Source organism: Acanthopagrus latus, chromosome 20 (genome assembly GCF_904848185.1).
Source record: "Acanthopagrus latus isolate v.2019 chromosome 20, fAcaLat1.1, whole genome shotgun sequence".
NCBI classification, from domain to species: Eukaryota; Metazoa; Chordata; class Actinopteri; order Spariformes; family Sparidae; genus Acanthopagrus; species Acanthopagrus latus.
The window spans coordinates 20032898-20055510 of NC_051058.1; the positions used below are offsets into that span (position 1 = coordinate 20032898).

Sequence of the window (22613 nt, forward strand, 5' to 3'; positions counted from 1 at the left end):
CAGAACTCAAGATGAAATCTTGAAATGTCTCATGAAATGTCCCAAAAGCTAAATATATTTAATTAACAATGACAAACGTCGTAGAACTGTATTTTCACATGTTGATGAGTTAAAGGTTGAAATCCAGGTCTGAAAACGTGGGCTGGGTCCCACAGGAGAGTATTTCCACCAGCAAGGCTTTTTAAGATTTAGGTTTTCATTATTTATTCTGACAGCAGCCCGTCGTGCAGGAGATGGACACATTTTGACAGCTGATGCTCATTGAACAGATATGTCAGTCAAAAGTTAAATATTTTTGAAGCCTATCTTGCTCGAGGGTTCGGTTCCAGTGCGACGGGTAGGCAGCCTGGCAGCTTGAGCTCAGTTTAACCTTTAGCATTTTTAGCTTCACATGCCGAGCAGCGTGGCTCTAGGAACAGCGTTGTCAGTCTGTATGTCGGTCAGACAGTCACTCATTCTTACCCAGAATGAATGACATTTCAAATTTGTCTGGTACTTTGGATAATGACCGTGTAGCCTGCACGCAGAAGAAAAAATTACATTTCCTCGAGCTTCAGCTGTTTGTAGAGCTCACCATTCTAACATTCTAATCCTTCATGGTAAACGTGGTACATCTGCCAAACATCAGCATGTTAATATATTTACTATGAGGATGTAAGCAGGCTCACATGCTCAGCATTCAGCAAACATTTCTGAGCTTACCGTTAAGCTGATTTAGAGAAGGATCGTAAATCGCCTCCATATTGTTTCTGCCCCATGAAAACAAAGGCTAAAAAAACTCTTATCAAACTGTAAAACAGTGCAGTGCTGATCAATTATCGTCCTGCTCATCGTCTGTTCTTTCCTCCAGTGTTTCCAGAAACGTGTCGTAGGCTTCATCCAAATCTCCACCCTCTGGACCTCAGTGGTCTGAGCCCGCGCGGGCTTCAGTCATACGTACCGCGATGTGTTCACTGTCATCGTGTCAAGTCTGCGAGCGTGTGAGACCGCAAGGCAAATATTAGCTGCTGACACACAGCATTAAAGTCTACAATAATAAAATCAGCGTGATTACCCCTATAACATTTACTTCTACATATTTCTGTATCATGATGCACTTAAATTTTTATCTCTGCCGGAGCGATTCAAGTAAAGTTTTGATTAAGTTGTTATTTTACACTTTCATAATAAGATCTACTACCGCACGTCTCTATTACAGTGAATTATGGATGATTAAATCAGTGGTCTGGATAAATAGTGGGCTTGGACATCCCCCAAGACTTGCAGACTTCCCGGAAACTTGTCCGCAAAGGCTGCAAGTGTGGACATTTGGATGCAGTGTTAGTGTTCTGTGTGGATGTAAAACTGTTTTCTGTTTCAAAACGGACTCCGAGCCAAAGTCAAGCAGCATGTCTTCCCTCGGCGTGGGTTTTCGGTCATGTGGCACTAATTTTCACCAACATATTTGCATCTATCTGCTTCATAGGCAGCCCAGTTTTATGCGAAGGCCATGTATTCTGCTGTGTGTGCCTCTTAAACCCCATCAGCCCTCCATCCGTCTTGTTCATCAGCGATAAAAGTGAAGAAAAATAATAACATTCTCTCATCTGCAGGGTTGTCAGACAGACAGAACTGAAGCTGTGAACTTTATTTTTGACCAGTTGTTTAATCACTTGTGAGTTCCTCCACTCCACACATGGGCTGAGCTCGCCTTCATTTCCAATCAGCTTCTAATGGAGAACAATGCTATGTGTGTGTATTCCAGGCAGGGTACATATCTGTATGTGAATATGTGCTGTCCCCTGTGGGCTCAGCGCAGCTACAGTGTGAAGTGATCTCCCTACAGAACACCACTACACAGCCAACACTCTCTTTCACACACACACACACACACACACTCGGATGGACCAGAAATCAGATTTTTTCTTCAAACCCATGCCAGCTCCCGGGCAGGATGGCTGGCATGTGTGTGAGGCACGTTTATTCAGAAGTCGCTGCCAGGAGCTGGTCTGCATGTGGAAATCCCGAAGCACTGCAGTCTTGGACATGCCTCGGTGCTCATAACGCGCACTCATATGCAGAGGATGCACACAAATTACACAGACACGCATTCTCATGATTATCTGTTATCAGGCGTCTCTCCTCTCCCCACTTGTCACTCAAACACTCAGCTCATGTATTAGATGGCGCCTTGCTTGGCAGGAGAAGAAAGGCGCGAGCAGAGGGAATCTGGAGGCTGTACGTTCTATCACACCGCAGCATTAGTATGCAGAGGAGCCCAGGAGCCAAAACACAGGCGATCAAGACGCTTCTGTAGCAGCTTGAAAAGAGATGAGGGTCACTTAAAGGTATGATAGGATACGACCCCAAGTGTCCGTTGTGCTTGAAAGGCTATTAGGCAAATTTACATGTGATATTTTAAACATTGAGACACTGCAGCATCCTCCACCTGCAGAGTAACCAACTGGAACTGCAACCAAGTCAACCTGAGACGTATTTAAATGTTTTTTGTTTTTTTTTAATTTCATTCTGTGGTTAAGTTTTCACATATCAGTATGCGAGAATTTCTGCTGCCATGAAATGCAAATTGTTTGATAGAAAATAAAGGGCTTTGTCTAATCTGTTTTTCTTTGTCATTTTACAAAACAAATTTTAAAAAACCTGCATAAATTAAACTAACAAGCGAAGCTGGACCACCAGACCTCTGCCCTCGAAAGAAATAGAACACAAACTAAAAAATAAAAGTGACAGATAAATAAATATCTGCGACTGTCACAGCTGCCTCGCTCCTCCAACCTCCCTTAAACGTTGGCAGGTCCACCAATCAATCATCAGTCTGTCAGGAGCACCTGAGGGAGGAGAGAACAGAGCTGTAACATCGTCATTATCAGAAGACAAATCATCTTAACATCGTACAACATACTGACTCCAAACATTGTGTCTTCTGCGGAAAGAGAAATGCATTTTTTATATGATGCTGAAGATGTAAGACTGTATGTGAAAGTGTGCAGTCAGTCTCTGCAGCTACTTCCAATCAAAGGATCCGTCCCTATGGAAACAGTCACCGGCAGGATCTGTTAACAATCTGGAGTGACAGGGACTCTGTTTCTGGAAAGCCACTTTGCTATAGAGCTCTTCAAATGCTTTGTTGATGTCGCACCAACCTCAGAGAGGGATAAAAGCCCAAACTATCTTCACTTTAGGGACTACAAGAGGTGAATGTCAGGGTGAACTTCTGCCTGCTCAGACGCTCTAGGGTATGTTTTTCTCCTTCTTTGTGTAATGTTGGGGGACTGGCCCTTTACAAATCACCCACGGTCATTGTACATGGTCAAGGTTGGACAGAGCCGTCGCTGAGCAGCAGTAAATAAATAGTATGTTCTCAGTGGTGAGGAGACAAACTGTTGATGTGTCTGCACGAGGACGAACAATGGCTCGAGTTGAATTCAGCTCGGCCTTTGCTCTCCTCCAACCCCTCAACACAGAAACAGTCTGTAGTGTCTGAGATTGTTTTCTCGCTCTGTTTTGCCACCATCCTTGTTGCCTTGGACACACGGGAACATTGTGCGCATACGCTGATAAACACTATGGATGCCCCCTCACAGTACATAGCGCCTGGCTGCCTATGGAGTTTGTGATTACGGTGGGCTGAAATGTGCAGCAGGGGGTGTAACACAGTGTTATATGCATCGCTGTGTATTACAGGTGACCTTATGCTCATTTTCAGGTCCATTATTTTATTTTGGGTTACTGCTGGAACAGATGTACATGCTTTCATACGCAAAAAAACACCCCTTTCTACTGTCCTGTCTCGTCCTCCCTACTTGAATACACTGTCTGCTCTGATTGGTCAGCTTGCACACGCCTGAGCCAGCATCGCCCGACATGTTTTCTCTGGTTAGCTTCACGTAAAGCGTGTCTACAGGCACAAGTCATGCAGATGTGTAACATGGACGCAGTGTGATGTCATGTAGTCACAGAATTAAAGGCGGGGACTACTGACGAGAGTACTTCAGGAGCAGCGTTTCTGCGGGAGAGAGGAGATCTTTTGATCGGAAGGAACGGAATGTAATGAAAAAGATAATAGGTCTCCTTTAAATCTCTGCGTTAAAGAGGCATTTGAGTGGAAATGTTTCAGGACCACTCAAACACATGCAGAGTGATAAGTCGATTAATCAATTGGCCAATAAAAAGAGAAATAAATTTCAGCGTTTATTCCCCCTGCGCCTGATGTCGGCTATCTGTCTCCTCGCTTACAAATAACCTGTATCAGCCCTGAAAAAACAACTGCTCATGGAAAACGTGGTGTCTCTATCTAGTGTCCCACAGTACGTCCTGCAGTACAATAAATCACAGCGGACCCCCGACTGTATCACTCAAAATATATTTGTACATGAGCTGTCACGCTCAACAGAGGAGGAATCCTGTAGATCCAAGCAGAGTGACAATATATCAAACTAACTCAGCTGTCACTGTCAGCGCCAACACATTCATCACATTTCAAAGACATTTACCAGCAACTTGCCCCCCAGTTTTTTTTTTTGTTTGTTTGTTTTTTTTTTACAAATCTCTATGTGTGAGTCCTGTAGGTATCTCAATTTATTGTGTTTTGTCCACTGTTGTGCAGAGAGAGACCATGTCTGTATTTTTTGCTTTGTTGACTCTGAAACTTTTCCCAAAAACAAACTTTCTCACTGACATCACTGCAGAAAAATAAATGCCACGCTCTTATTCTGAAGTGTTTGCTGTGAGTCTAGCTCCCCTAACAATGGCTGTAGACCCGTTCCCTGCAGAAAGGCAACATGTTTACGTTCCTGGTGTTGGAGGTATTATCCAGAGATTGATCCTCTGAAGAATAACTCACCCACTCTGCACTCCTGCCTGCGTGTTTGTGTTCTCTGGCTCGCTCCTCAGTAGGGCGAGGGATAAATGATGGACTAGCTATTACAACTTGTTATTTGTATGCATAACTACACATGACTGCATCAATGAAATGGTGGGAGCAAACAATGCAGCGCACAGTGCTGGAGTCAGCGCACAAAGGTCCAGCAGGAGTCTCTATTAACAGCCTTTTGAAATCTTTGTTCCTGTTGTTCAATCAAGGTGTCAATTTTTCTCTCAGACAGGGATCTTGATTACAGACAGATGTCGAGTGAAATATTATCTTCAGGGCTCCGATTCTCCTCTGCTTTTCAATTATGGCTCCATTGCCGGCACACGGATTACTACAATTTCACAGGAAGAGGTTATAGAATCATGTTCAAAGAAACCCAAAAGCACACCTTTGTAAAATTCAGGCTGCGAGTGTGCAAGCAGAGTTATCACAGGTCTATTTAAACTCTGCTCTGCAATAACAGTTTGGTTGTGAAATACACGTTCCTTTGTGTCAGAGCTGCCAACTAATATATGCATACATGCCCGGGTTTTAAAGCAGGTGAGAGAGAGCGCTTCATCTCAGAGTTTATTCTCGGTCAGTTTAGCGTATGTGTGTATGTGTTAGGCTAAGGAAAAAGTTTCTGTTTTGGTTTGCCTCGTTCTGTTAATGCAAATGTGGCTGGAAAAAGTCCTGACGGCTGGTTGAAAATAGTTTTATCCTGTTTTTTTCACACTTACAGATGCTGAAAAGTCATCTCAAATGTGCTCTCTGGCTTGGCAGCCTTCTCGCTTGGGTGTAACACTGCCACCATCCCCTTCACATCCTGACACAAGATTCAGCTCTTACTGTACAGATACAACTTGAGCACCATACGACACGTAAAGCAGAAATGTTGCTATGATGACACTAACTGATTCTGAACAAATTCAGGCTACAGAACCTGTCACGAACATACTTAAGTCCGAAAAGACCAACAAGCTTGACAGTTACCTTGGGTGTGTGCTATATGCTAACATTAGCTGCCATAACTCTGTTTGCTTCAGGAGCTGTGTGCTTTGTGCTAATATGACAACAGGAGTGCGTTGCTGCTGCAGAGGCTTTGCTGTGGGGGCTCAGGGGCTGTGTGCTTTGTGTGAACGTTAGCCACTGCCAGATGTGTTGCTGCTGCAGAGGTTTCCTTTTTGGGCTCAGGAGCTACGTGCTTTGTGCTAATGTGCTAATGTGCTAACAGGAATGTGTTACTGATGCACAGGCTTAGCTTTTTGGGCTCAGGGGCTGTGTGCTTTGTGCTAATGTGCCAACAGGAGTGTGTTGCTGCTGCCCTGGCTTAGTTTTAGGGCTCAGGGGCAGTGTGCTTTGTGCTAATGTGACAACAGGAGTGCGTTGCTGCTGCAGAGGCTTTGCTGTGGGGGCTCAGGGGCTGTGTGCTTTGTGTGAACGTTAGCCACTGCCAGATGTGTTGCTGCTGCAGAGGTTTCCTTTTTGGGCTCAGGAGCTACGTGCTTTGTGCTAATGTGCTAACAGGAATGTGTTACTGATGCACAGGCTTAGCTTTTTGGGCTCAGGGGCTGTGTGCTTTGTGCTAATGTGCCAACAGGAGTGTGTTGCTGCTGCCCTGGCTTAGTTTTAGGGCTCAGGGGCTGTGTGCTTTGTGCTAATATGCAAACAGGAGTGTGTTCCTGCTGCACAGGCTTAGCTTTTTGGGCTCAGGGGCTGCGTGCTTTGTGATATTCGGTTACCAGCTGAACGACTACAGTCCCTGCTGCTGCTGCTCACTTGTTCTTTGGCTCAGCGGCCGTATGTACTTATTGCTACTGAGTTAGCTAGCTGTTACTGTAATCTTTTCTTTTTACTGTGTCACAGCATTTGATTTAAACAATGCTGCCAGGATGTTCTCTACAAATATAACAAAGACAATTCCTCTTGAATAATTAACCAACACAAGCTTTAATAATTGAGTGGCTCTTCCAAGGTTCCCAGATATTTTTCATTCATTTATTTTTTGTGTAAAGCAGGAACATGCACTGGAAGAAAAACAATAGCCAGACATATTTATTCTCCACCTAGAGGCTCTCTTTATTGTCCATAAAAACAGTGCTCATTATTGTTTGGGAATATCAAATAAATGCAAAGTCACGGACTGCTGTCCAACGCCAGCAGCATTTTTGAAATAAAGCATTCCTCTTGAAACACAACACTGTAGAAGTCTTTTCATTCCTTTGACCGTGATTATTTTCCCATAAGCCTCCCCAACTGTGCTGTGCTTTCAACACTTCTCTCTCTCCTCTTGTTTCATTTAGTCACGTCTCACTTCTCATCTTCTTCTGTATTCCCTGAGTTGCTTGTGTGTTGTCTCAATTGAAGTCCGTGGCCACGTGACCTTGCTGCACATGTTGACGGTTGCAGACCCTCTGTGCAAATCATCCTGTCCGTGAACGAACGCGTTCGATCCACTCTGGGACTGTGTCCAGAGGAAAATCTATCAAATGTAAACTTTGTGTATCTTGGACTTGGTGCTGCACAATAGATGGAAAAGGACATGTGATGTGCACACACACACGAACACATGTGCTTGGTCTCAGTGTGAAATGTTGAAAGAGAGGACACGTAAATGGATATTCTGGCAGGAGAGGATTGGGAGAGGAGTGTGGGGAGAGTGTGTAAGAAGCCTATTATCTGGCAGCCATTAAAGCTCGGCTACACATTTCTGAGACGTGATGATGAGCAGGCCTCTCCCATCAACCCTGAATTGTTGATGATGGCCGCGCTGAATAAATTGTTTGTTCTTCTGACTGTAAATCTCTGTACTAGCCCGGCCCAGAAAGCCTGGAGAAGCAGCTTGACTGCATCTTTTTAAACCCTGCGGTCCGACCGCACTCGATCCCTCCGTGTATATGCGTCCATATGTTGCCCTTTATTCAAAAAGAATGCCAATGTTTGCGCTGGGTGGACATTCCTGACATGTGTTGACATGTGAAGCTAAACTTCATGGTGTGGCAGCTGGGTCGGACATAAACACACTGTACAAACATTTTTTTTTTCCTGCCACAGTTGGATTCAGAAAAGAGGGAATATCTCCGCAATCACTTCTCCCATTTGACACACGCTGTGTAATTACCGCTGCCGTCGGAGGCGAGCCAATTATTGTGAATAATCGGCTGATGAATGAAAATGATATTTGGTGTACATATATGCGCCAAGCTCATTATGAATGGATTTAAGTGGAATAAATATGCTAGATAATTAGTCATTTAGACCTCCTACAGGGCTTCTAATCCTCCATTAATGATTTTGTTTTCGGTAAAAGTTCACACCTCGTACCCTTTTAGTGTGGTTAATTATAGTTAGTTGACAGAGAAGTAGCTGTGTGCACATCTGGAGGTGCACCGACTGATCGGCTAGAGACGGGAACCGGACAGTTTTAAGCATGACAAGAGTTTTCTCCACATGTACGCTGTTGGTTAAAGTTATAGTTATTTCAAAGCAAATTGGAATTGGCCAAATTGGCTCTAACTAAATAAAAAAAAAACATACATTGCTAACTTGAACTTGTGGAAGATCGCCATCGTTTGGAGGCGAGAATGTGTCGCTGCTTCGTCAGCGCAGACACAAGGTACAGTCAGGTCGCTGGCTCAGGTGGACGTGTCCTCAGTTCTCAGTCAGATCCACCCCTCGCTCCCAACTCCAACCACGGAAGTCACAGTGGCGGATTAATCCTCTCGGGAGTTTGCACGTGTCTTCGTAACAGAGTCTCACTCTCACACTGTGTCACACTAATCACGGCTAAACAAGGTACGCCTCCATGATGGAATGAGGCTCTTGGCGCTGTGCATTTCAAAGGGTTCCCCTCATGACCGGCCATATCCATTTGGATTTTGCTCCACAGGGATTTTGACTCTCTCATTTCCTCCCCGCCACTGCAAAACCAAAGGAAATCAGTCTTTGCCGGTGCTGAGCCCCAGCCATAATGAGATTTGAGGGACATCAAAGTGCCTCTCCTTTCAGAGGGAAAAATAGATCGGATGAAAAATAGGCCCGAAATGCAAATGTCCCACTGCGATGATGAACATGAGTCAGCTTCCTCAGGAGCGCGGCACAAAGGGATGAAACAGGCCCGGACCGCTGAGAAGTTTGGAAAATGAGTCTGTGGACATGTTTCAAAGATAAGCTGTTTTTGTCCAGCAGCAGATATAAATCATGTTGTGATGAAAAGGGCCGTGGGGGGCTCCAGTCGCAGAAGTGGCGCTCACAGGTATGGAACAGCTGGAGAGCAAGACACAGAGCGGAATACAAGCAGAGTCATTCATCCTCCTCAGGAGCCCGAGCGGCTTCTGATGTGATTCCTGATCACTGACCTCTCCTCCTCCTCGGGCAGGATTAGAGGGTTCGTCAGCAAACTTTCAGGTGAATCCCCGGGTCCAACCTGAGCTCTGTTGCCGTGGTAACGGCAGGCATATAATTGGTGAACGTGTTAATCAGATATTTGTAACCTCACAGTCTCGTACAACCGCTTCTATTAAAGGCTTCCTGTGGAGTTTTTGTGTTATGGATCTGTTTTACTTACCTGTGCGCTTGGGTGGGACGCCTTTGAGATCATGATGTTACGATGTTACACAGGGGGTTGAGTTAGCTATAGCATCTGTGGGGATGATAAGCGGTTATTATGGTCATGCTATTATGGCTCTGCTGAGACGGTGCAGCGCCTCTCGCTTGCAGAAGGTCACACACTGGGACAGCACTTTGCCACCATTGTTTCTGTTCTTAGTGGAAAAAAACACACAAAGGCTGCGGAAGAGGAATCTCTGTTGGGGTGGTATTGGTTGATCTCTGCGTGAAAAGAGCTTTCAAGTGCATCCCTGTTTCATCTCGTGCAATCGCACAAGGACGAGGCAAGTTCAGCAACAAACCAACAACATTAGACCCTAATGCAATACCTTTAACAGGGCTTTGCTTTTTAAGTGCTTTGCAAATATTTTATAAGGAAGGAAATGCATTTAATACCTTTGTTGGAGCTCAAGGACACACACACAACGTGTATTTGGCGAGGAACGCTGAATGCAAACACAACGAGTGTTTGTGAACAAGAAAACTCCACAGGGTGCTTGTTAGATAGCTGAACAAAAAAGTCTTTTCACAGCTTCTCAGCTTAGCTGTCAGTTTCACAACATGTCAAAATGTGGCTGACTGTAAAGACGCCGTTCTTCACCTGCATGTTTCACGTCCTCAGAAATGGATGATTTTCTGTATGAATTTGTGCATCGAGCAGCCGTCAGCGCTGCATGTCAGACCTGTCCTTCGTCATATTTATAATGCTGTGTGTAAAGGTTAGCTAAAGTTTGGTTTTCTCAATCACCATCACTGTGAAACTGGAAGCACAAAACGTCTTCTCCCTCTGTTGGCCCTAAACCTGCTGGCAAAGAAAACAATCTGCCGTGATGGGTGTTGTTCTTCGACTGTGCCAGAGCGGCTGTCATCACTCACAGCCACCGCGTGTATACTATCATTGATCCATCACATGTAGCCTCGCTGTCCTCAGTGACAACGTCTTCATTATCGAACACAAGGGAGGTGATCATTTATACATAATTTGCGCTGCGAAACGGAGTCGCTCACAATGAAGAATCATCTGAGAATATCAACAACTGAACGCTAAGCATTCAGGCGATCACTTAAGACAGTGTTTCTTATTTAGACGCCGTCTCTCGCCTCTTTTTATGTCTCCATTTTATTCCACCTCCAGATCTGAAGTGTGTGTGCGTGTGTGTGTGTGTGTGTGCATGGTGATCACATTCATATTTCGTTTGCGTTTCTGTGTGCTTCTCACACACATCTGACCCCAGGCTGTGCTGCTCCTGCCGCCGATCCCTCTGCGCTGCTTCCCATTAATTAACAAGTCAACAAAGCGCTGCAGCATCTTTAAATAGTACGACAAACATTCATTTCATGATTAAACGCCATCCTGTAGCTTTGCTTACACTGCGCTCCCACCAGGGTTGTTTCTAACGGCTGGTGTTACATCGCCAGAAATTGTTCCCAACTCGAATATTTCATCTTATTTTGGAGTGTAGTTTGCTAAATGGCGTTGAGAAATCCCTCCTTCAAGCCCACATTTGCATGCACACTTGCTTACATTTCAGTGAGTGATAAATAGCACCGCTAAAGACCGAGCCGACTGTGAGAGTGATGAGTCATAACCACGGAGCGGTTCGGATGAAGCTCCAGTGCTCTCGTTGTTACACACAAAGCCTCGATAGGGACATTATGAGAACATTAGTGCTGTAAAGGTTGATGGTAACGAGACAGTGAGGATGCAGCGTAACGTAACTTGTGCTCCAGCTTCTCATCCAAAGGTTGAGTTTTGGTCTATCAAGCTGAACAGCCAGACGGATGCTCGTGATCGATATTATAACCATCGCAGCCGCTTGATCTGTGACACATTTAATTGATTTACAAATTAGTATTCATTTTTACACACGCTGCGTTTTGTCATTTTGCCAGATTTGTACAGAACAACAGAGGGAAATGAACGTCTTGGAGCTTTAGTTTTAATCTTCCCTCTCACATGATATTCTCAGGTTTAAACTTCTGTTTTGTATGAGTTCATTTATTTCAACCTGTCACATGCCGTTGCTATCGATCCATCCAACAGACTACAAGCGTGAAGTGTAAGGATTATGAAATAACTTCATCATTATTGGTCAAAAGTGTCCTAACAAGTGATAATTTGTCCAGCTCAATGCTTAATTCAGCTAACAATGAAGGTCAATGGGAAAATGTTTTGCTGGTGTTCGATGACAAACTGAAATGTTGCCCTGAAGATGGCGTGGAATAAAAAGTCGGACAAAGATTATAATCTCTGAGAGTCATCCTCTGGGGATCATGAATGTCTGTAACCAGTTGTATTTCCAGTCATCTAGTAGATTTATTTTGATATTTCACCAGATAAGTGGAGACTTAGGCCAGCTGGGGGCGCTCGAGGAAAAGTCAGGGGATCACTGAAGTCATTGGGATTCATCCTCTGAGTGTGATGAATGTTTGTAATCAATTTTGTCTCAATCCAAAGAGTAGATGTCGAGATATTTCGACGAATGAGAGAGTGAAAATGTTGGCCTTCATGCAGCATATTGGAAAAGTCAGAGGGCCACCAAAGTCACGGGGATGTTTCCTCATGGGGACATGAATGTCTGCAACAAGTTTATTGGCAATCAAAACCTGATTGAGCCAGGATTTATGCAGGTCCTGCATGTGTGTAGCTTTTACACCAATGAACAAAGATAGTACTGATCTTGTTTTAAGTCATTTTATCTCATCGTAAGACTTCAGGCAAAGTCTTACGTCTTTTTAGACAAGTCTTGGCACCACCTCAGACGAGACCAGGCCCCTATCTAATGCATGAGGGGAGAGTCATTACTTCACTTTTAATGGTCTCTGTGATATTAAAGCATCATGTATAGAATCCACAATCAAATCTGATTAAAAAACACTTAAAAGATTCAGTGACTAATACCTCCCCACGTTATACTTCTACCACACATCTGCATTGTTCCAATTATCCCGACTTAAGAACGGTTCTTACTTAAGAATTGATTGGGCTGGGTGTGATTTTATAGTGCGAGAGTATCACAGAGTATACAGAAACGCTGCCTGGAGCCCGCAGGCGTGTCTGGAGATTTGTCTTGGGTCAAATAATTTGGCCTCTCTTACACTTCTGGTCTCAGCAAACACCATTTCTTTTTTTCCTTCCCAGAAGCATTCAGTTTGTTGTTTACCGCAGCAAATAGAGGAGAAAGTTCAGATCGTTCTTCCTCAAAACCACCACAAAACAGCGATAATAAAGGAAGGGCGTGGAAATAACAGCAGATTATTATCGGCGAGATAACAATCCCCGAGGGTCTGGTAAAAACAAAAACTGTCACTGGACAACAGCGGAGACGACTAACAGTAACACTGTACAGCTGGATTAAGTTCTGGATACTTTTAATTTATAGCTTCATGGTACACATTGGACAGGTCGGACGACTAACATAAAGATGGTGAAGATAAGAAATAAGAAGCAGCACAGCAAGAAACACAATGACACAGATGTGACATCCATGACGAGTAAGAGACACGTTAAAAATGGCTGCCTCTTCAAAACTTTATGAAATAAACTCTGGTCGTACATTTAAATAATTTCCTCCAGACCAGCTGTGAAATAAAGGGGTGTTTTAGGGTGAGCGTGATTTGCTTTTGTCTGCCCAGTCTTTTCAGTAAGCCCGCTGCCGTTCGGGGTTTTATCATGTGCATTACTTTGTTTTTTTAAGAACAGAATACAGCAGGTATCCACCCTGCAGTATGTGTGCCTAAATATCTGAAATCACTGCTGTGAAAACTTTATATGTGGAGAAATTATTTTTTAAGAAGCAAACTGTTCTGCGTCAAGGCAGACCAGCTGTCCACAATCAGTTAGAGACACCGACCAATACAACATCCCTGCAGTCTGTTTAAATATGCGTATTGTAACCCTCTTGTTATTGACTGACTTATCATAGTCTTCATTAATGGAGTTAATCATTATTTGTCATTAATATCATGGCATGATACCACCGACAGGTTACCAGGCGAATGTATTGGCAGTTGACGAAACCATTTGATATTTATGGGACTTTGAGCCAAAACCAGATCTTTTCCTGACCCTTACCAAGTGGGTTTGCCTCCTCAACTCAACCACACCATAAGCACAGCATTGTCACAACATAAACTAGAAAAATTGAACTGACAGGAACATAAAGTTGCACCATAAAGAGGAATAAAGAAGTTTCAAAAGGTCAGACTGGCAGCATTCACGTGAAAGCCCCTTGAGTCGGAACAGCAACTCATTATGTCAGAGAGTTGAACCGTGTGAAGCTGAAACATGGTGGAGGAAAGTAAATTTTGGGTTGATGGTAACAATCTTTGACCAACGTCACGTTTTGTACATTCATCATATTGTTCCCTTGGTTCTTCTTCACCATTCAATTAAGCAAAACAGCTGTCAGCGTGTTGTTAAAAGCCCCGAGCGATAGATCGCAAAACATCTTCGTTTTGGTGTCCATGTCGCTCCCACATTCTCACATGAACACCCTGAATTAGAATTTCCCAGCTGGGGAAAAGACACCACGCTGCTCAGTCTCCTCCTCAGCTTCCTGACCTGCTCCTCAGCCCAGCGGTGACCACGGCCCAGCCACCTCTCCTCCGTCCGCCCGTCCGCTGCTTTAAATCCGCTGCCGCAAACGTATCTGTGATGTTTGCACATTCGGCAGCATCTGCGTCTGGATTCTTCGTTTGGCCAGAAAGATTCTCAGCACCCACTTCTGCTAATTTTCGCTGATACAACTTGACAACTGACAACAGATGTTTGGCTCTGGGCCACAGCATCCGACACGGAAAACAGAAAGGATATAGTGGGGGGGAGGGAGGGGTGGGACCAGCCCAGTCAGGGATGTGATGATGTCACCCCCCTTTTTTTATGTTAAATATTAAAAACTGAAAATTCAGCCCCGATGTGCTCTGAATGCTCGATCTCCAGTCCCACTCTGAAATCAACAGACGCGTATTTACCTGTTTTATTATGTCGTTTCATCAGGAATATTCATCGTTTTTTGTTAAGTTGGGTAAGATTATCTACAGAGTGCTTCTCCTGAGAGCTCATGAGTATGGTGCGTGGGCAAAGTGTTACTCACACTCTGAAGTCGAGGAATTAAAAAAAAGCTGTTTCCATTTTCCTCCTGAAATACAAAGTCGTTACCATCGAGACTTCACTCCCGAGTTGATTAGCTACAGCAAACAGTCAGCGAGCAGCTACTTCATCAGAAATGGTCGTAAATGACCGTACTTGAGATTTGATGTCAGGTGACTCGTGGTGTGAGTCATTTTTCCCACACAGCTGAAGTCTGTCACCTTGCCGACCGGCTGTCGACATGCAGTAAATGACCGTTTACAGATACACAATCAGCGCTCACCTCCTCGACAAGCACGTGTTGTTTCCTGTAACTGCTTTGCAATAAAAGACACTCTGTGTTTGCCAGTTAAATGCTTTTAACGTGAAGCAGTAGCAGTGGGACACTTTTGTACATCTTTATTAGCCTCAGCGCTAGCAGTGACCTGATACACATACGGTTGTCGGAGGCTAAATAATAAGTATTAACATTGATATCAGTGAGATCAGAAACTGGATTACACACTGTGTTGCCTCTTGTGATCTTGTGTCTGCGAAGGATATTTAAATCTAGTGTCGGACTGGTAGACTTGTTTAGTTTTTTCATTTGATCGTTTAGGTGGTTAGGAGGTGAAACGTCTTCAAGGAACTGAAACAAGTCCACTTGACTACATTACAGCACTTATGTTATGCAAAGTAGCAAAAAAAGGGTTTGATTTTCCTGAAAATTGTATCATACATCAACATCCATCCATCTTAACAAAGTATTCAGTCTTAGAGAATCATCCTGGTTGGCGAGTAGCGCTTTGTGTGGATGGATGGGTGAATGTTGTGCTGTAAAGTGATTTGAGTGGTTGGTAAGACTGGAAAAGTGGCATGTTATTTATTAATAATAGATAATAATTTGACTCGTTGTCAGCGTAGTTTCCCATGTTTCAAGAATTTTTTTAAATGTCATTTTGTTCTTTTCTGCATCTGACTCATCTTTACCGCTCGCATCTCAATCAGAATCACTTCAGTGATGCTTTACGAAGACGCGATTATTCAAAGTCTCTCAGGAATGAACAACAATATCTTAAATCACAGTTCAGGTTTGCAAGTTGATTAATAAATGAGACAACACGTGACCTTTACCGCGGTGGCGTCTCCATCAAACAGAGAACAACATGTTAGCTTCGATCAGTGGAGAACTTCATCACGGGCTGGATTAGGTGCCGCTGCCATTAAAGCAAAGGACAAGCTGCAGATGGAGCGATCCATTATTCAGAGCGGAGCCTCTCCGGCATCAGGCTTCGGCAGCCATTTGTTAGATTAACTCCGACTGTGTTTGCATTGGGACAAAGGAGGTATAATGCTGACAAACAATATGGGCTGCTTCCAAAGTATTGTATCGCAACCTATACACACATCAGGCCCTTTTTAGAGCTATGTTTTAAATGGCGGACGCTTCTCGGGTTCTACATCCATATTCAAAAAGGGCTTAGGCTGCTCATTTGCAGTCCTAGTTCTTCCTGCTGGGAAATGTCACAGGTGCGGCCCCGCCACTGAAGTTGGTTTTCTCTTCGCTGGCACATAATCAGTGAAAGGGTCGCGAATACAAGCACAAAGGATCAGGAGAGAGAGGCGTGAGTGTGACCGGTGTCACTAATGACCACTCTGAACCACTTGTTCCAGCAATTTCTGTCCTGAACAAGGGACTGAACTACCTATTGAGCCTCTATTTGTTATCTTTTCTAGGATTTTAGCTGTTTTTTTTGTTCTGATTTGGACGTTGCAATAAAAGTGTTAATGAACCCGGACTCGGCTTCACGAGCACCCTCGGCTCACACTCCTCGAAAACAGAATTCATTAATTTGGGAGCGCTGTGAGTATCAGGCTGTGGAAAAAAATCAGCGAGATTTTCTGAGGTATCATCAGATTACGTAACCTCAACGCCCCCCCCAACTCGCTATCATATAACTTTACAGCTCTGATTGAGTGAAGAATAAATACAAGGACGTGAGAGTAAAGTGCCTTTTCATTAGTCTGAAATCTTAAATTTAATATCTCTACAGTTAGCGTTGTTCTTCAAAAAGTAGAAGAGGCTGGATAAAGTCTGGAGGACTACAGTCTGCTGATTGGAGGAAATAGGACGAGCAAGTGCGACGAGCGGAGCAGCATCGGTAAATGGGAAGGTCTCGCACCAAATCGGGTGAAATTGGCAGTGTATTTCTTCTTCCCGGGACACGTTTCATCCATTTTTCAGCAGCGGGTCGAGCAGAGTGGAGAGCTTGAGCGGGACACACATCAGGCGAGGTCGACGGCGGTGCGCCCACCTCACCACGAAGAGATATCCCACACAGAAACTGAGAAGCACCCATTTTATTCTCATCACTAGAAGGAAAAAAAACATGCTCGGGTGTGAACCAGCAACTGCTACCTGTCTCTGGAAATAAATGACATCAAATGAGGACTGATTTTGGGAACAGAACCGTTAACAGATGGGATACTGTTTAGTTTTGGCAGCAGTCATTTCAGAAAGATGCCCCAAAAAAACGCACATATGTTTATGTTCAAAGCCCCGAAGAGCGAACATTGTCATCCTTTGTTGAATTAATGTTCCCGACCAAACATGACCAGTTAATTCAGCGCGACATATGCGCCCATATGTACACTTTAAGGATTTTTAGTCTCTCTCTTTACTCACACGTCCTTTAAATGACAAATAACGAGTATTGTCTCATACACACGTGTTAACTGTGTGCATTAAAGGACGCTCTTGATCTAAAATTAAACGATTATCTCCAACATATAATCTCAGTTTAATCCGGACTAATGATGCACACCGCCGTGAATGATGTAAAAGCGGCTACGCGGGAATTAATTTCCCCGTTGGTGTTAGCGGCTAACGGTCTTAACACAGGGCGACGTATAGGATCGGCGTTAAAGGAAGTACAAGGCTTAATCCGTTTGATCGCACACACACACACACACAAAGACGTTGTGTTTGCCCCACTGTTTTAATCCAATATTAAATCTCTTACAAGCTCTTACAACACTCATGGTGTCAACAAGTGCAACCCCTCGAAATACAATGAAAGAGAGGAGGGTGAGGGTGAGAGCTGTTAAATGCCAAGTTTTCCCGTGTATGTACTTAAGAAAATGCCAAAAGCTGCTTCAGGACATTTCGCAAACGCAAAAGTGGACTCAGATGTGAATGGTAATGAGATATTGAAGGTTTCGAAGCGCTTACGTGTGTGTCTGTATGTGTTTGAATGCTCGCACTAAAGGTTCTGGCCCCATTTTTTTTTTTCTTTTACAGCCAGACGATGACTTACAACCCTGGTAGTAGAGCAGGAAGTTTATTTATTCAACACATTTCTTTCAGAAGGTGCTTCACAGGAAAGAAAGGCTGATTAAAAGAGCGTACACATGGTGCACGGGCAACAAAAACATCAAATTAAAATTTAGCAGTGATGACACGAGGCTAATTAAAAAGTCTTTGTAGTGTTTCTAACACAACGCAGGGTATTATCGGCGCTCGCACACAGCCGACAGAAAACAAGAGCCAACAGAAAATCAAGGAATCACTTCGACATTTGAGACAGATTGTGTTGATATTCTCCTTTGACCGAATTTGAATGTCTAGGCTCGGTAATGGTGGTGACTGGTGAACCCCAAAATCCAGCGCCAGATGTCACGTCCGTATTTTCCACCAGTCTGTGGTGGGAATAGGTTCCTATAGAAGAGCCGTAATCCATCTGTCCGTCCTCGCTGTCGCTCGCGTCCATCCCATTTCTTCGGGCCAGATGTCCCCTTCTCCTCCCGCCGTAGGAATAACGCTCACTTGGACGACTCTGCAGTTTACGGCTTGCGTCCGGTGCCAACGCTCGGTGCCAGCGTGGGAATTAGAGTGACATTTTTAAAACGCTGCCAGAAGTATTGTCGGGGTGGTGGATGGGCGTATCGTTAATATGCTTGATGGCACACTTGAGCCCGAGGTTTGCAGCATCAGCTGGTTTCTTAATATTAAAAACCTTGGAGATGGTTTCGTCCTCACCACGATCTACACACCTACATTTAGAGAATACGTTTGGATTTTTAGTCGCAGTCCGGCTTAAGTGACGGTGATGTTGGTCAGTCAACTAATTTTGGGCGGATTGTGTGAAAATTCATGACTCCCAGATTAGATTTGTGTCCTGGTGACTTTGGTGATCAACTGATCACTGACCACTAATGGATCTTCTCCATTAACCATGAGAGAAAGAGCGGGAGGAGGAGGAGAACAAGAACAAAGAGAAGGAGTAGAAGAAGAATGAGAAGATGAAGAAGAGGAGGAGAAAGTTGAGACAAAGAAAAGGAAGAAGAGGATGAAGAAGAAGAGACCGGGAAGGAATAGAGGAAGAAAGAGAAGGAGAAGAAGAAAGAGGAGTGAAAAGAGGAGGAGAGGATAAGAATGAACAGGAAGAGGAGGGGAAGAATAATGAGAAAGAGGAGAAGGAGAAGATGAACAAAAGGAGGGGGAGAATAAGGAGGATGAGAAAGATGAGACAAAGAAGAAAAAGAAGAAGAGAAGGAGAAGGAAAAAGGAAATGGGGAAGGAGGAGAAGAAGAAAGAGAGGAGAGAGGAGGAGCAGGAAGGTGAGAATAAGCAGGAAGAGAAGGGGAAGAAGAATGAGAAAGAGGGGAGGAAGAAGGAGAAGATAAAGGAAAGGAGGAGGAGAATATGGAGGAGGAAAAAGACAAGATGAAGAGGACATGTAATCAAGTACCAACTTCCTGTATCAGGATATTTTATACACTCCCAATAAAATGAAACGTCCAAGCCTTGTACAGGCACACACACACACACACACACACACACAGACACACACACACACACACACACACACACACACACACACACACACACACACACATCGATAATGCTTTCAGAAGAACAGCAGGAATATTCCATGTGTGTGCTGCAGCAGCGTTTGCACTTAAAAAATAACCCTTTATCCTCTCCCACCTCCTCCACGCCTGCAATTGAAAGACATGGAATGTAAATGTCACACTGCCGGGCATCCAAGCGCGAAGAGATGGTGTCACCTGCAGCTGGTGACTTCCTGCATATTTGTTTGTTAGATTAGCGACAGAAATATCTGCCTGCTGGAAGGCTTCAGTCGGCATACATTAGCTGAGACTGAGAGGAAAGAGGAGGGGAGGCGTTGTTTGAGTCGGAGCTGAAGCCATCCCATTGAATAATATTTTATGAGCCCTGCCTGCACTAAGCTGGACTCTCTGAAAAAGATGTGACGGCATGAATATAAAAAAAGGCTTTGACTTAACCGTACGCTGACAGATCCTGGATGTTTGCAGGATGCCGTGCGGCCTCTTTGAAGCAATTATGGCGATTATGTTGCTGAAAAGGTTTTATGTTTTTCCAGCTGTTACTTGGATCACAATGAATGGGAGGGCATTATCTCTCAGATCTGAAAAGGAATGCAGATATGATCTGCAGGAAGATTATCATCCACTTCCGTCTATGTGCCCATAGATTTGTTGGTGGATGTTAAATAAAGTGGAATGATGCGCAGGAAGTCAGAGGATTACTCATTCAGAGTGATCAGAGAGAGAGCCCTGATCCACTCTGCTGGTGTTCGGCCTGCGATAACGATCACCACTCTGCACGGTTTTCGCCCCCCAGACTGCATTTAAAATCGATGGTGAATGCTTAATTGCCACAAATTCAGTTTCGTTATCGAAATATATAGAGTTAAATTTATTGTAATTAATGCGGTTTTCTTTAAATTAAGAGTCAGAGGTCAGAGAAATGTTAATCCAAGAATGTGGTTCTAAAAAAACAACAAATCAATGTTAGTGCTCGTGGTAATAATCATTATCAGAATTGATTAAGGGGGGGAGGGGGGTATTTTGCATGAGTTGCTGGTCTTCAAACCTTCGGTGTGTGCAGAGCTGCAGTAACAGCTCTTAGATGTAAACACATTTGATTAGCTGTTAAAGGCATTTGTCAAACAAGGAGGCCAAACGTTTCTCAAATGTAATCACTCTGTGTTTTAAAGGCATTATGAACAGAATATGGGGCCCAGGAGGTAGAGCAGATCATTCAGTAATCGGAAGGTTGCTGGTTCGAATCCATGCTCCACGCCCCCAGCTGTATGTGCCTGGACCCCAGATTGCTCTTGATGAGCAGCTGGTACCTTGCGTGGTGGCCTCTGCCATCATCATATGAATGTCAGTAGACGGGAAAAGCACCGTAGAAATGCAACTCCATTTACCATTCACCAGCATCCGAGGCTCTTTGGACAAAACAAACAATCCAAAGATGAAATCTTTTGTTATTCCGCACCAATTTAAAGACATTTTAGCCACTTAACTGATAAAAAGATTCTGTTCTGTTCAACAAATTCAAGTTCAAAAACCAAAGATATCAATAAATCCTTGTATTTGAGAAGACTGTTGCTGATAAAATGTGATATTTCTGCTTCGCTTCCCTTACAGTGTGTGGGAGTGTTCTTACAGAGTGGGAGTGTTCTTACAGACTGTGGTAGTGTCCTTACAGGGTGTGGGAGTGTCCACACAGTGTGGGAGTGTCCTTAAAGTGTATGGGAGTGTCCTTACAGAGTGTGTAAGTGTCCTAACAGAGTGTGGGAGTGTCCTTACAGGGTGTGGGAGTGCCCATACAGTGTGGGAGTGTCCATACAGTGTGGGAGTGTCCTAACAGAGTGTGTAAGTGTCCTAACAGAGTGTGGGAGTGTCCATACAGTGTGGGAGTGTTCTTACAGAGTGTGGGAGTGTCCTAACAGAGTGTGGGAGTGTCCTTACAGGCTGTGGGAGTGTTCTTACAGGGTATGGGAGTGTCCATACAGGGTGTGGGAGTGTCCTTACAGAGTTATTAGGGCTACTTGTTTGTCATTGACTCAACTAGCCTTCATGTGGTTGCTAAGGCCAGGTGAGCCCAGGTGTGAATGGTTGCTAAACTTTCTGTGGATAGAACTCAGTACTGAATTACACTCCTTATATATTACATTTTGCGATGATGACGATGTAGTATTTGTGACACATTTCACCTTTTATATCAAAATAATTGCAGGTTGATTCGGATATTGCGATTTTTATTATTTTGCGATGAACTGATACACATACATATATTATTGATACCTGACATTGCACGCTCTTATGTTGCACGTTGCATTTATATTCACTCTAAACTGAATCATTGTAGCAGCAGGATCCTTTCAAACACACAAACACAAACATCTCTTTAAACTATTTTCGCTGTTGTTTGGTTCTCCATCACCACGTGCGTAAAATGGACTAATCTCACCTTTACCGAAGGCAGGAGGAGGAGGAGGAAGAGGAGGAGGAAGAGGAGGGAAGAAGAGGTCAATAAATAAGGAAAAGCAAAAGGAGGATGTTCCGCATTTGACCACCGGAGCGTCCCGACGTGTGTGAGTACAGTGTGTGCTGTACAGTGGTGGTCCTGTAGAGAGCGGTAGATAGTTTTAATAAGCGGTCACAGCCCCGGCAGGCAGTACTGTACACCAGCGGAGGGAGGAGCGAGCCGTGTAGTATTTCTTTTTTGGTTCTTTTCCCTCCCTGTCGCTGCTGCAGCCTCGTCCATAAAAAAAAAAAAGAAAAAGAAAAGAAAACCCCGCTCCTGGAAGAGACGAGCAGAAAACGAGAAAAAACAAGGAGGTGCGTAAAATCGAAAACGACTCCGCGCTTTTTATTTTTTGGGACACATCGTAGGACGGAGGGGAGGACAAGAAAAACAAGGAGGTGGTGGTGGTAGAAGGAAGAAAGCCTTGCGAGAGAGAGAGAGAGAGAGAGAGAGAGAGGAGGGAAGAGAAGGAGAACCGAGCGGCTGTGAGCGGAGCACCGGGCTCGGAGTGAAGGCTGAGCGGGGACGTGGAGCCACTCAGCGCCGCCGCGGCACTTGTGCAGAAACCCGGAGCAGCAGCAGCAGGAGGAAGAGGAGGAGGAGGTGGAGAAGGAGGAGGAGGAGACCCCCGCTGACTTTTCTCCCGCTTCATTTCCTGCCTGATGCCCTGATATCCCCGAGAACCGAGCTGGTTGTCCGGGGACCGCGTGTGTGTG

General features: G+C 44.3%; 1 protein-coding gene across 2 annotated transcripts in view; it reads left to right on the top strand.

Moving 5' to 3' along the window:
• ormdl3 (ORMDL sphingolipid biosynthesis regulator 3) overlaps positions 1-22613 on the top strand; it is a 199607-nt gene that overhangs the window by 72111 nt on the left and 104883 nt on the right. Inside the window, exon 6 of one of the 2 annotated variants that reach the window (XM_037081943.1) lies at positions 16586-17664. The exons of the other annotated variant lie outside the window; for it this stretch is intronic. Within the exon in view, the coding sequence (XP_036937838.1) occupies positions 16586-16589 (4 nt within the window). The 3' untranslated portion in view covers positions 16590-17664. Of the gene's footprint in view, positions 1-16585; positions 17665-22613 lie in introns of those variants that run through there. 2 annotated transcript variants of the gene reach the window in all.